This window comes from Octopus bimaculoides, chromosome 6 (genome assembly GCF_001194135.2).
Source record: "Octopus bimaculoides isolate UCB-OBI-ISO-001 chromosome 6, ASM119413v2, whole genome shotgun sequence".
Taxonomy (NCBI): Eukaryota; Metazoa; Mollusca; class Cephalopoda; order Octopoda; family Octopodidae; genus Octopus; species Octopus bimaculoides.
The window spans coordinates 72,164,157-72,179,670 of record NC_068986.1 but is presented as its reverse complement, the minus strand read 5'-3'; the positions used below and the strand labels follow the sequence as shown (position 1 = coordinate 72,179,670).

The following is a 15,514-nucleotide window of genomic DNA, read 5'->3' as shown; positions in this document are numbered from 1 at the left end:
TATATATATATATATATATATATATATATATATGTATGTATGTAGTCATTTCATAAAAACACAGAGAAAAAGAAAAAAACAAACAAACGTTTGGATATGGCACAAGCAATGTATTAATAAGACGCTCAGAGAAAGAAAAGAGTAGAAGCTTTACGTTTTGAGTATAGCTCTTCTTTGGAAACAGGAAGAAACAGGAAAGTCCAAGATGAAGGAGGGAAAAAATTGCCAACAATCGCGTGCAGTTGTGTGTGTGTGTGTGTGTACGTACGTGCATACACACACACATATGTACACATACAAATATGCACACACACACACATGTACACACACACACATATATATATATATATATATATATATATATGTACACTTAGATATGTACACACATGTTTGCAATTATGTATATTAATATTAGTTTTATATATTCTTTTATTTGTTTTAGTCATTTGATTGCAGCCATGCTGGAGCATCACCTTAAAGGGTTTTAGTCAAAGAAATTGACCCCAGGACTTATTCTTTGTAAGCCTGGTACTTATTCTATCAGTCTCTTTTGCTGAACCAATAGGTTACAGGGACATAAACACACCAACATCAGTTGTCAAATGCTGGTAGGGGGACAAACACAGACACACACACATATATATGATGGGCTTCTTTCAGTTTCCATCTACCAAATCTGCCCACAAAGCTTTGGTAGGCCCGAGGCTATAGTAGAATACACTTGCCCAAGGTGCCACGCAGTGGGACTGAACCCAGAACCATGTGGTTGGGAAGCAAGCTTCTTACCACACAACCATGCCTGGTATTTATTACCTTCTTACAAGATGTCCCGGTGGAGGCGCAATGGCTCAGTGGTTAGGGCAGCGGACTCGCGGTCATAGGATCGCGGTTTTGATTCCCAGATCGGGCGTTGTGAGTGTTTATTGAGCGAAAACACTTAAAGCTCCACGAGGCTCTGGCAGGGGATGGTGGCGAACCCTGCTGTACTCTTTCACCACAACTTTCTCTCACTCTTACTTCCTGTTTCTGTTATGCCTGTAATTCAAAGGGTCAGCCTTGTCACACCGTGTCACGCTGAATATCCCCGAGAACTATGTTAAGGGTACACGTGTCTGTGGAGTGCTCAGCCACTTGCACGTTAATTTCACGAGCAGGCTGTTCTGTTGATAGGATCAACTGGAACCCTCGACGTCGTAAGCGACGGAGTGCCAACAACAACAAACAAGATGTCCAGAAGTTACAACTTGCATCTCCTCAGAGAAGTGTAATAAATGTGAGAATATGAATATACTGTCATGGTTGGAATAGGGGGGGGGTAGAAGGAATAGTATAATGGAAGCGACAACCTATGCAGCAGCACATCAACTCTCTTTCACACACACACACCCTTCGTTTACTGTATCATCTTCCCTATGCTGCTGTCCTGCACCAAAAATCCCCTAATCCTCCCACTCACTCATGGTACCCCTACCCCACTCATTCCAATTTGGCTTGTATCTTGAAGGTTTGCTCTGACATGTCATCACCAATTTCCAGCTCCACCTACTTCAAACCCTGTCTTCTATAGTGTGCGTAGTCATATAGCTCTTCAGCAAGAAACCTGCTCTTCTCAGGCCCTTTTCTCTTATACTTTAATCCTTCTCTCTTCCTTATTCTTCAAGCATAAAGCTCCACTTCCCCATTTGAGGTTCGTAGTCTTGCAAGCTGCATGGCAACTTTACTAGTACTGGTGACGCAATAAAAGCACCCACTACACACTGTAAAATGGTTAGTGTTAGGAAGGGCATTCAGCTGTAGACACAAAGTCAAACAAACACTGGAGCACAATGCAGTCCTTAGGGCCATTGGATCCTATCAAACCATTCAACCAATGCCAACATGGAACATGGACATTAAATGATGATGATGATGATGATAATAAATGTACAAGGAAGAATTAAAAATACTATTAGAAAATAGTAAAGCTGATATTAAAAAAACAATAAAAGATTTAAGAAACAGTAAAAACAATAATTAAGAGATGAGGGGGGTGGTAAAGGTGAATGGTAAAAGTTAAAAGTTGAAAGGATTTTAAAAGATGATAAATTGAAGACAGTTGCAGCAAATTCAGATAGCATATAAGATGCTACAAAGAAGTAGGAAACCATGTGCTGTTTATAGTCTAGGCAATGTAAGGTGATATAAAGAAATAGGGAATCGACTGGCTGGGGTATGAGTGGAGAGTAATGCTGTTTATAGTCAAGGTCAAGTAAACGAGGAAATGTGTGGTTTGGTAATAGTGTTGTTTACAGTTTAAAGGAATGGGGAAGCAGCAGTGGAGGAAAAAAACAGAAAAATATACAAAATAAGAAGAGAAAAAATAAAACCATCAAGATAAGGAAAAGATAACAAAAATGAAACTAAAATGGGGGTGGAGAGTTTCTGTCATAGAGAGGTTTGGAAGACAGTTGAGACAAGGAGATATATGAGGAAAAATAAGGAATTAACCCTTTAGTGTTCAGATTAATTTGTCAAATATAATGCTTATTTGTTCACGTTATTTTGAATTATTCAGGTTCAAGAGGGGTGTCCACAATATTTGCTTGTAACTTTGTTAATTTTTTACATACTGATTTGAAATTTTGTCAGGAGGTGCTTATATACCAGTGATTTATAGTTATATAATTTTGGCTGATCTTGCTGGGTAAATTTGGCTTTTATGGGCAGGTAAATTCAATTAACAGGTGTAAAAGGAATAACATTATGGATAAACACTAAAATTGAAATTCTTAATGCATCTTACCTGTTCGATTTGTTACTAAAATTATTCCAAATTATCCCAAATTAACTGCCAACAATTTTGTCACTTTTCAAGATGAGGCACATTAATTTGAATTAATCAAAATGCAGGTATAAATGGTACAAGATTTTATTCTTTCATTCAAACATTTTCATTGAGTACAAAACTCTTTTACTAATCAATATACCTTTGGCTATCTACTTTTATACAATTTAATGAATACATTTACATAACAGGATGCATCTAATAAAAAAAGCTCATTAACAGGTGAGGCAAAGGTGAATACAGGTGTGTAACATACTGAAAATTAATATGTATTTCTCACTTTCACATATTGTTTGTAATAAAACAAAAGGAATATATGATATTACTATCAAACAACAAAATGCCATATTTCTATCATGAAACTGTCCAAAGCACCCTTTACACAAGGGCACTTTGCAAAATGGACACATATATGAGGTCTTGACTTGATATCCTTTCAGAGCTTTTCTTTTTTGCAGCAAACAGTCTGCAAACTTTTTTCCTTGCATTTATCTTTTCCACTTTATGGAAGTCAATATTTTCTCTGTTGACATCTACCTCAGTTAATTTTCCTTTTCTCCCAGTTCTGTGCTTTCTGTCAACCCAAAATTTCAAATAGTCATAGTTTTTTGGTGGCGGAGGTACCTTGTGGCTTTTTACAAAACAATATATGAATTAACTATAGATAAATTCACTAAAAACCACAAAATGTACCTCCACCATTTCTTCCCAGGTCGTCCAAATGGGTAATATGCCCAATACTGGTTGGATTTGTCAACCCCACCCACATATTTATTATAGTAAATATTCATTCACCAGGGGTTTCCTTTAGCACCAATGCCAGTAGGCAGAAATAAAATCTGTATTTTGTCTTTGTATAAAGTTGCTAACAAATTTTGTTTTTGCATTTGTAAAACATCCCCTCATTTTTATAATTTTGTTTACATTTCATGGGGTAAACCTTTGTGGCTGCTTATAATAGTACTGCACATGTAAGTACATTATCTCAAAGCTATGAAATTTTAATAATGTGATTTGTTTTTCTTTTAAAAGATTTCATAGCGGAATCAGATACAGCCGGATTTGGCTGGTTCAAACAAATAAAGGGGAATAATTTTTGGCTGGTTATGACCGGTTTAAACACTAAAGAGTTAAAAAGAGAAAAGTTTTAAAAAAGTTAAAATAAGAAAGCAAGGATTAATTGCAGGAATAAACTACAAGCATTTAAATGTAGGAAGACAAGTTGGAGATAGTAAAAGAAATAAATTCAAATAAAAAAAGAAGAGGGCTGGAAATCACAAAGGTGTAAGAAGTAATTAAAGGTATCAGGTGCAGAAATTATGAGATTATAAAAAATAACAATGAACAAATGTAAAAAATGAGAAAATAATATGCTATGACAAGGAATAATTGTGCAAAAAAGTATGAATGTTATACTAACACCAACATCTATAATAGCAATTGTTGTTGTAAGAAATAAGGATGAAAGTTGTACAGTGTTGCATGGGAATGTAGGAAATGTGAGAGGAGTTACTGAAGATGATATATGGAAAAATTCAGGTAACATGTGTTAGGAAAGCATGGGAATGGATTTCAAGAGCTTGTACATTTTAAAACTTTTATGGTTGCATAAAAACGCTTTGGAATGTCTGTTAAGTAGAAGGTGCTAGGTTCATAGGATCTCTGTATGCATAGTCCACATGTCTTCCAATCACCAGTGTAGGGTTTGGCTTTAGTAAGTATTTTCAGTTTTAGATTATAAAACATATTCTCGGTGCCAATATGGGTAGAAAGAGAGTATTTCATCTAGAGGTATCTGAAAGAAAATGTGTGCTGGTTATATCTAATTTTGAAGGAATTGGCAGTGAGGTCAATGTAATTCTTGATAGAGAATATTTTTAGCCAACAACTTTGAAGCATGGGCAGGACAGAATATGCTACGGTTGCAGCTGTTATTAGATATGAGTGACTAGATTGTTGAACTGAAAACTACTGGAAGTAGCTATAGATTATTCAAGGAAGGCATTCATTGAATATGAAAGTTTTTTAGCATTCCTATCAAAACTTTTATACTTTTTACATCAGGGAGAATATTTTTGCTTTAGGTGTGCTTAATTCTAAGTTAAATGGCGAATTATATCAGTAAATATTAAGTTCTCTATTTTTGTTGATGAGTATTCTGAAGTTAAGTGTATGTGATATTTTTTTTTTCCTGGAAGCCAATGTTAATGATTTGTTATAGTAAATAGAACATTCTTTAACAATTCTGTTAAATGAAAAGTTAGACAGTCTAAGGGACACATTTTAACGAGATTATTTCGAATATTGCTGAGGCAGTGAGCTAGCAGAATCATTAGAAGGTTAGTATAAATGCTTTGTGGTATATGTTCAAGCACTTTACATTCTAAGTTCAAATCTTACTAGGGTCAACTTTAGCTTTCATATCCCTCAGAGGTCACCAACTAATCTCCTCCCCATAAAATTGCTAGCCTTGTACCTAAATAAGAAACAATTATTTAGGATGTTCTTGTAAATGACACTACTGCCTGACTACACAATTCCACACTGATCTTTGATGCATTTCATAACACTAACTATAAATACAGCTGCTCAGGTGCACAGTTCACTTACTTCTTTCTTAGATGATGTATCACTTCTTCCAAACACCTTACATTATGGTTCAGTCACACGTAATTCCTCCTTTATTATAACCCATACATGACCTAGACTATCCTTCCTCAACATAACTAAGACATTCCTTAAACTATTAACATCAACTTTTACCCTCTATCATTCACCCTCACATTACAACCACCATTCCTGCACAGTATCCTTTCACTGTACACTTCAACATTATACAATCATATTTATTTTTATGGTTACCTTACTTTTTATATATTCATATCCACAATTGCAACCTACATTTGATCTCTTTTGATAGTTCAATCTTAATGTTTCTTTCTTCAACACACACACACACACACACACACACATATATATACACATACATACACACAGAATATACATATATATATATACATATATATATATATATATATATATATATATATATATATATATATATACATACATATATATATATATATACATATATATACATACATAAATATATATATATATATATATAAATAATACAAAATGGGACAAGAACGCAAAACATCCAGACAGTTAGGTGATACAAGAAAGGGACAACAAAACATCCAGACAGACGGTACAAAGAAAACAAGGACAGGTCATTCGGAGTTTTCTTTCCTCAGTTGAGATCCAGATTATCTTTGCAATTTCAGCTGGTTATTCTCGATATTGCTCCAATCTGGCCAGCCCCAAGGAAAAAACTAAGCTAAGCGCATTAGATTCCTTGGAAAATAGCAGTGAATGTATACAAAAAACAAGGACGGAAAAAAACAAATAATGTTACACAAATACAATAAAAATAAAAATAATAGCAGGACATAGCAACACATGTCTTTTGACTAAGGATGAATTAAATTAAGCTGGCGTGTGTGGAAATAAAGCCTTACGGCAGGGATACAAGATTTCACAGGCACAGGGAGGAATATCGATGTTGCACGTACAACGTTTGGCCAAGAAAGAAAGATCAGGCTTGGCTGAATGCAGATAGAACTTACTTGAGAATGGATGCGTGTCGTTCGATCATATAATAATATAAATAATATATAAATATATACATATATACATACATATATGTACATACCTACATATATTTGCATATATACATGCATATATGGGTACAGGACATAAAAAAAAAAACGTCAACAAAATGAGGCAACTGTTTTTGTTACTACTTTAACCCTCCGCAAAGAATCCCTTAGGAGATAGACAAAGAACATGTTGCTTATACTACAACATAGAAGTTAACTTCTATGTAAAATTATACTAATGTGTCCATCTGTTCTAATTTAAATAAATTCTATGTCTTTGTGCAGCTGAGGATTGCTCTGTATTTAAATTGATGTAATGATTACATTGTTCAATTAAATGGAGTTGCATGAAACAATCATACTGCATTACATCTGGATATCCTTGTTGCTTATTTTGGTTTTAATCACCTTACTTTGAAATTGTATGGATAATAGCGTACTAAATTCTGGTGTCTCAACTTAAGTACCATATTCACCTGAATCTAAATATATATATATATAATAATTGCAGCGTAGAAGGTGTTTATAAGCCATTTACGAAACATGCAAAAACCGTTAGATTCACTTCAACATTTAAATTTAAATTGTCAAAATATTTTCAACGCTTTGAGACCGCGACCTGTTCACTGACAAAATTGCGTGCTGAGATACTTTATAATCTGGACAAAATCTCAAAACACTGTGGAAGAATTCAACACCATCCTGAACAACCTACACCCGTCCATCCAATTCACAAAGGGGATGAGCAGTATCAAATTATCATTTCTAGATATAATGGTAGTTAAAAAGAACACCACCATTACCACAGATATATATTATAAACACACAGATACACACCAATACCTGAATTTTAAATCGTGCCATCCACCCCATACAAAACGTAACATCCCATACTGCTTAGCCAGAAGAATCTGTACCATTGTAGAGGATCTAAAGACCAGAAATCAGCACCTGATGGAACTGAAAGAATTTCTGCTTAAACAAAAATACCCGTCACTACTTATAGAAAATGGTATTCAGTGGGATTCGAAAATACCCATACAACAACTGAGGACACCGCAAAGAAGAGAAAAACAAGAACAAATCATACCATTTATAGTGACACACAATCCATGCCACCAGAACATCTTCAATATCGCTAAAGCAAACCTACCAATCATTGCACAAAGTAAGGAATTGAGAAATATCATTACAGATCAAACTATAACTCTCAGTAAGAGACAACCTAAAGTATAAACACACGGAGTTTTGATATTCAATATTCAATTAGTATTGTTTGGGTGTGCGGATTATACCAACCTAGGAAGGTGCCTCAATTTAGGTACCTAATTCAACTGAATCTTAATTATATTTACACACACACACACACACATACATAAACACAGACACACATACACACTATGTGTCTATACATATACATATACATGCATACATACATATATAATACATATATACATACGTATATATATATATAAAACTTACTTGGAAAAGGATGCATGGCATTCGATCATATAATAATATAAATAATATATAAATATATGCATATATACATACATATATATGTATACCTACATATATATGTATATATACATGCATATATGGGTACATATATGCATGGGTACATATATGGGTACAAGACATCAAAAAAACGTTAAACACAATGTGAAACGAAAACATAGAAAACAAACTTTTTTTTCGAATAACGAAAAAACAGACAGAGAATGAAGACATGCAACATAAAGAATATACCCCTTCTTCAGTTGTCCCTGTTTTGTCTACTCCACGTTTTGAAGGTAAGGACAATACGCGACTTCGTTGAAACAGTGCTTCCCGCAAAGCAAATTAAATAAAATTTGGGATTTTTTGCGGAGGGTGAAAGTGTTAACAAGAACAGGACAGTGAGAACATGTCAGTAAAAACAAACGGTGAGGGCTGTTGAACCAAAGTGATGGAGAAATTATGAATGCAAGGAGGACAAGCAAGAAATATAGATAATATTAAAAATAATATTACTATCCAGCAAGAATAAAACACCATAAAAGGTAGAATTATAGATATACAAAGCTGATGTACACGAAGTTCGATCATTGCTATGTAGAGTTTTCAGCTGAGTAAACAGGCAGAGATGTAGTGAATATCTTAAAATTTGGTCATCAATGGTAGATTCAACTGAAGATAACCAATCAGATTTGCACTCACGCACGTGATCTGAAAAGTTTGAAACTGTGGTACTGAATTATCCTTCATTCCTCTAACAGTCTCCATAGAGGTAAGACAGAATTTTCCTATATTCACTGACTGCAAACATGTCTGCCTGTAAACATTCAGTGAAGCTCTACATAGTGCCGATAGATTACCGGCTTTTATTTCTAGCAATGATCATACTTCATGTACATCCACTTTGTATATTTATATATATCTACACATGTACATATACACACACACACACACACACACACACACACATATGCATACACATACACACATATACATACACACACACGCATATATATATCATGATATATATGTTTGCATTAAGTGTTTATATATCTACATTTATATGTGTGTGTGTGCGTAAACATGTGTGCTCACTCAAAAACAAACATGCATACGCACACACATTTTATGTGTACATGTATGTATATTAACATATTAGCTTATATATACTTTTATGTGCATGTATATCATCATAATTATTTTATGAGATCAGCCTTCACCAGATCTTTTTCATCTACAGCCTCTTTCCACTTAACTAGCTAGACTCTTTTTCTCTCAACAACCATTCTTCATATCCACTTATGAAGAATATCTGCAACAGCACAGACTTTTCTCATGCACAGTACAGTCGATTACTCTGTTGCACATGTTTTTCTCTCCTTTCATCTGTACACTGTTCATGTATGCTGAAATTATACATCCAGGGGAGCATGCTTGCTTCAGTTATTTTTTTCCAGCTTTCATACAGACTCTTCAGTTAGTACTTTTGTCTCACTATTATGCAGTATCACACTTTATACACAAACATCATACAATCTGCTTTTCCCCAAATGGAAAAAAACTTACTGTTATTATTAGAATAGTTTCCTTCATATTTTTCACTGTACCTTTACTCTAGCAACTATCATTTCACAACACCCACTTCCACTTATGATTAAATCACATATGTAAGTGAAGCTGTTGACTGCTTCTAGCAAGACATCTTGGTAGTTGAAAGATTTTACTTCATATTCTTACTCCTATTTACTCTTCTTTGTCTGTTGCATATGTTGTTCTTCTCTGTCAACTTACCTGTGATCTCACTTCACCTTTTGTACATTTATTGTTTATATTCAACTCACAGAATAGAATTTTTACTTTCTCTTTTCTTTCATATGAAACATTACTTCTTCGGGTGGCAGTAGAATTCTGTGTTTTTATCTGATAAAACTTTTCTCCTTTCTGGGTTTACTTTTAGGCCTTTTGAATCTGGAACCTGCAAATGTTGAAACTTTTTCCCTAAATACTTCATCTTATTTGGCTGTAAGAACTAGATCTCCAGCATACAGGACATTATGGATAGCCAATCTTGAACTCCTCTTTTATGAGCTAAACTGGTGAGAGCTGAGGACTGAGCTTTGACAAATACCTACATGCTAAATACATCACTGTCTTATTGCTAACTTCCACTTTGCTGACAACATCTTGCTGTAAATAACCTGGATGGCTTCACAAGTCATTCATTTACACCCAATGTTTTCCATGACCATCAGACTATAGAGTCTTTTCTAGCAAATGCTAATTATAATGGTTTATATAACTTATGGAGGTGCGTGGTTTAGTGGTTAGGGTGTTTGACTCATGATCGTAAGATTGTGGTTTTGATTTCTGGACCAGGTGATGCGTTTTGTTCTTGAGCAAAACACTTCACATCACATTGCTCCAGTCCACTCAGCTATAGAAATGAGTACCATTAGTGGATGTGCGTCAATTAGTGGTTAGGGTATTGGATTTATGACCATAAGATTGTGGTTTTGATCCCTGGACCGAGCATTCCATTGTGTTCTTAAGCAAAACACTTCATTTCACATTGCTCCAGTCCACTGAGCTGTAGAAATGAGTTTAGCCTGGAGCTTGATGGGTTCTGCCAGGCTTTCTTGCTTTAGATACACTGCATGGTTGCAATGCCCCAATGACTCCCAAGGGGTGAAGAGACTTGTCAATTGTCAAGCGAAAAACTTCTGTAGTTGTCTCACTAAGAAGAGTTATTAGTGGTTACTTGTCCTGATAGAAACTGTATCCGTCTCATTGAAGATATGTGCTTGAGATTTGTATTCATGACAATAAGCAGGTGTAAATGTAATGGACAAAATGTGCTAATGTTTCACTTCTGCATTTTGTCTATTAATTTCTTGTCAGCATTTATGTTTTTAATACTATTGACACCACCTGATTGAATGGTACTATCCAAGTGTCAAAACTATAATGATATCTGTATAGCAGCTGAAGATGAATGTATACACTCTTGTTGTGTTAAACTTGTATGTGTTCTTGGTTTGTGGTGGTTTTGTTATATTATACCATACATTAACAATATGTGATTGTCCTTCTATATGATTCTAATTATGGTAAGGGTTATGCTTGTTTTGGTGTTACTAGTTTAAGGAGGTTGATTTTGCATACGCGCGCGCGTGTGCACACACACACACACACAGGTATGAATTTTCATTCATTTGTTCATTCTTTTTCCTTGCTATATTAAGTTAAATGAATACATGTCGAACTTTGTTTTACAGTTAGATGCCTTTCCTGTTATCAATCGTCACCTATTTTTCAAGTTAGGGATTTTTCACTTGCCTTGGAAAGCACACAGCTAGTGGGCAGCTTGTTGATAGGGAATGTCAACAAACTAAACTATAGCTCAACATTTTCATGTGAATTGCAGAATGTAAATGTAAATGTTTGCAAAGATATGCACATATGCAAACACATTCATTTACATGTAGGCATGTATGCATGTAGTCATGTATGCGTGCGCATGCATGTGCATACACACACACATTATATGATAGATTTCCAGACTGTTTATTTTTACCAAATTAATCTCATAATATGTATATATATATATATATATATATATATATATATATATATATATATATATATATATATATATATATATATATATATATATATACTAGCTGAATTACCCAGTAATACCCATAAAAGTAGGGGTTATTTCCAGTTCCCATTCCCATTACACTGTTTCATGTCCTATCCTGTTCCCTGTTCAGTTCCTGTTTTAGTTCCACGCCCATTCCTATCCCCAATCATATGTCAATATGTACACACAGGTAATCACGAGTTTAAAATGGTGTATAGTAGACATATGTATGTATATATATATATATATATATATATATATATATATGTATGTATGTATGTGTGTGTGTCTGTGAGTGAGTGTTTCTTTGCGATGGACATCAGAAAAGCCACCTATCCCCACTCTCGGTAAAGCTACGTATTCCTCACACCCACTATTCTGTGTGTGTGCATGTGTGTATTGTATCTATGTATTTATGAAAGTATGTATGCAGTGTCATGTGTATATGACAGCTTTATTAATGTTATCATCCCAATTTCACTACTGTTCTTGCCTTCACTGATATAACCCACCCTCTCTCTGTTACTACCTCAGACTTATAATTTTGCAACCTTCTCATATTATCATATAATTCATCTAACACCCCAGAGGGGGTGGGCACATTATAGATTTTTATTGAAATCCAAATAGCCTATTATTGAACTGGATGTTAGTGTCACATGTATGCAAAGTTTCGTGAATATTATTTTGGTGGTTTAGGCACTAAGTTGGTAACAGACAGATAAAAATTGCCATTTATATATATATATATATATATATATATATATATACCAAATGATAAGAAGACAAAAAAAATTCTTTAACACATCTTTAATAATTTGTTACAATTGTTTCTGTACCAACTCTATTTGCAGTGCCAGTTAACACAAAAATTTATGTAATGTTTGCAGTTTTAGATATTAGAGAGGCACTTCATCAGACTTGCATCGAAGGTGCAGAAGCAATTGTAATGAATCATTAAAAATGTGTTAAGGAATTTTCTTTGTGTTCTTATCATTTGAATTATTTACTCTTCTCCTAACTCACTTTACAGTGGAGTCATTTTGAAACTTGGATTTTCTACACTTGATGAATTTTGGCTTTGGCCTGGAACCCGATAATGTTGATAGCCCAGTTTTTGGGTTGAGTGCTTCCCTGGAAATACCCTAACTCTACACCCTGTGTACCTAACTCTACACCCTGAAACTTTGAAGTCACTGTCAATACTATTGTTAAAGAATAAATTTGTACTCTACCAAATGTATTGAGTAATCCTTCAATTAAATCTAAAATTGTTTTTATTGTAACATAAAAACAAACATTTATATATAGAAAACTGCACTGGTTTCGACATGTGATGCATGCGATCGAGTACAGCTGTGTAAAGAAGTGTTGATCTTTAACTGTGAAGACAATCTGTGGAAGAGGTAGACTCAGGAAGACAAGGTGGAGAAATACGATGTTTGGATGTTGAGTTTCATGGAGGCGATGACAAACGACTGAGACTTTTCACAATTTGCTGTGCTTGAGAAGACACACCAAGCTAAGTGAAATCATAGTCATGGCTAGTGTTGGTGACATGTGAAAGGAACCCATGTTGGTGACACAAAAAGTACCCATACTGGTGACACATAAAAGGCACCCAGGTCAGTGATATATAAAAAATGCCGAGTATACTCTGAGGAGTGGTTAGCATTAGGAAGAGCATCTAGCTGTAGAAACCATGCCAAAACAGACCAAACCATGTCATAGTATCTTACCCATACCAGCATGGAAAATGGATGCTAAATGATAATGTTATACATACGTACGTATATACATACGTGCGTGCGTGCATGTGTGTGTGCATGCGTGCATGTGTGTGTGCATGCGTGCATGCATGTATGTATAAATATATAATCAGACACAAATTAAAAAACTTTTTATTATTTTCACATTTAATATTAAATTTTATATTTATTTGCAGGAACTGCTGTTGGTAAATTACTGACGCTTGGTGGAATAGGCATCTGGTGGATTGTTGACATTATTCTTTTGATTACTGGATCTTTAAAGCCTGAAGATGGCAGCAGTTGGGTTCCCTATTACTGAAGAGATTTTTTTATTAACATATTTGTAGTGTTCAATTTGAAATGAAAAATATATTTGCTGTTTAAAAGTCTCAAAACATAAGAGAGAATACAATGACTTGCAGAAATGCATAATTTGAAGACAATGCTAATTAAAACCTGCATTCATTTATTAATGGTAAATTTGTATCAAATATGCCTTTTATATGATGTACTGCTTTTAATTTAAAATTGTGCTTTATTGTTAATAATTACTTGAATAAAATTTCAACTAAAAATATCTAGACAGTTTCATATTTGGATGCTTATATTTTTGAAATTATATTTTATTCAACCAAATTTATTCTAACATGCCTGTATGAATAAATGGTTATGTAACATGTGAATAATACTTTCTTCTCTTTAAAAATTACTTGTCTTTTGTCTTTTATTCTTTATTTGTTTCAGTTATTGGACTGCAGCCATGCTAGGGCACTGCCTTGAAGGGTTTCATTGAGTGAATTGACCTTAGTATTTATTTTTTAAAAAGTCTTGTACTTATTCTTTTGGGCTCTTTGATTGAACTGCTAAGTTACAGGGATGCAAGCAAACCAACAGCAGTTGTCAAGTGGTGGAAGGACAAACAAAGACATACACATATATGCATACACACACACACACACACACACACGTATATATGCATAAGACCAGTCTCCTGGATTCTGTGGTATATATATTCTTCGCTGGATGGCACACTGGTCTGTTGCAGGATTGTAATCTTGCAACTTTTGCCAACTAAGTGGACTGGAGCAACAGGAAATAAGGTGCTTTTGCTCAATAACACCAATGCATTGACTTATCAGGGAACTGAAACCAAAATCTTACAATCATTGAGCCCTATATATATATATATATATATATATATTCACACACACGCATATATATAAGTGAAGGTGCACGGCTTCCTGGTTAGGGTATTTGGCTCATGATTGCAAGGTCATAAGTTCAATTCCTGGTGACATGTGTCCTTGAGCAAGACACTTTATTTCACATTGCTCCAGTCCACTCAGCTGGCAAAAATGAGTTGTACCTGTATTTCAAAGGGCCAGCCTTGTCATACTCTGTGTCACGGCGAATCTCTCTGAGAACTATGTTGAGGGTACACATGTTTGTGGAATGCTCAGCCACTTGCATGTTAATTTCATGAGCAGACTGTTCTGTTGATCGGATCAACTGGAACCCTCATTACTAGAAACTTGTGGACCCTCTCGCAATGGAACAAGACTATGTAAATTGTATATGGCAGAAAAATATATAATCCTCATGAACTCACATGAGCCAGGAGGCTACCTGAACTCCAGGACAGAAGCTGTGGGGAGTTGTCCACATTTTTGGAAATTTTTACTTCAAAATTGGAAAACCTAGCTATCAAGCAAAGGAAGACAACTTGCCCAGCCATAATTTTTTCAGAGGAATATTTCTTCAACTATCACCAGCGTTCTTATGTTTTTAAAAAAACATTCTTTGCAGAGAGCAGTTATCATGTAGAGAAACTGAAAATATGTCTAGTCCACGCTAGATATGAAACCAATGGGTTTTTTTTTATAAAACTGTTACTTTACACATACACACATACATACAACTACATACATAAATACAGCATGGCATTCAGATTTACATATGCATTAATTTGTATATACGTACCTATACATGTGTTAATTTATAAATGTACATAAGCATTATGTGAATTGAAAAGCAAGCTTATTTTCCTGGTGCTCGAGCTCAAACGACTGAAACAAATCAAGGAATGTGAACATCCATATAAACAACTCACTGCCCAGGGCGTTTATAATTCTGAACC

The 15,514-nt window shown here is 34.6% G+C and overlaps 1 protein-coding gene across 2 annotated transcripts in view; it reads left to right on the top strand.

Annotated features, from left to right (window-relative positions):
- LOC106873405 (TM2 domain-containing protein CG11103) overlaps nt 1-13,954 on the top strand; it is a 47,269-nt gene extending 33,315 nt beyond the window's left edge. For both annotated transcript variants that reach the window (XM_014920769.2, XM_014920762.2), the window contains exon 5: nt 13,572-13,954. In XM_014920769.2, coding sequence (XP_014776255.1) covers nt 13,572-13,696 — 125 coding nt within the window. In that variant the 3' untranslated portion in view covers nt 13,697-13,954. The remainder of the gene's footprint in view (nt 1-13,571) is intronic.
- Nucleotides 13,955-15,514: the final 1,560 nt, after the last annotated feature.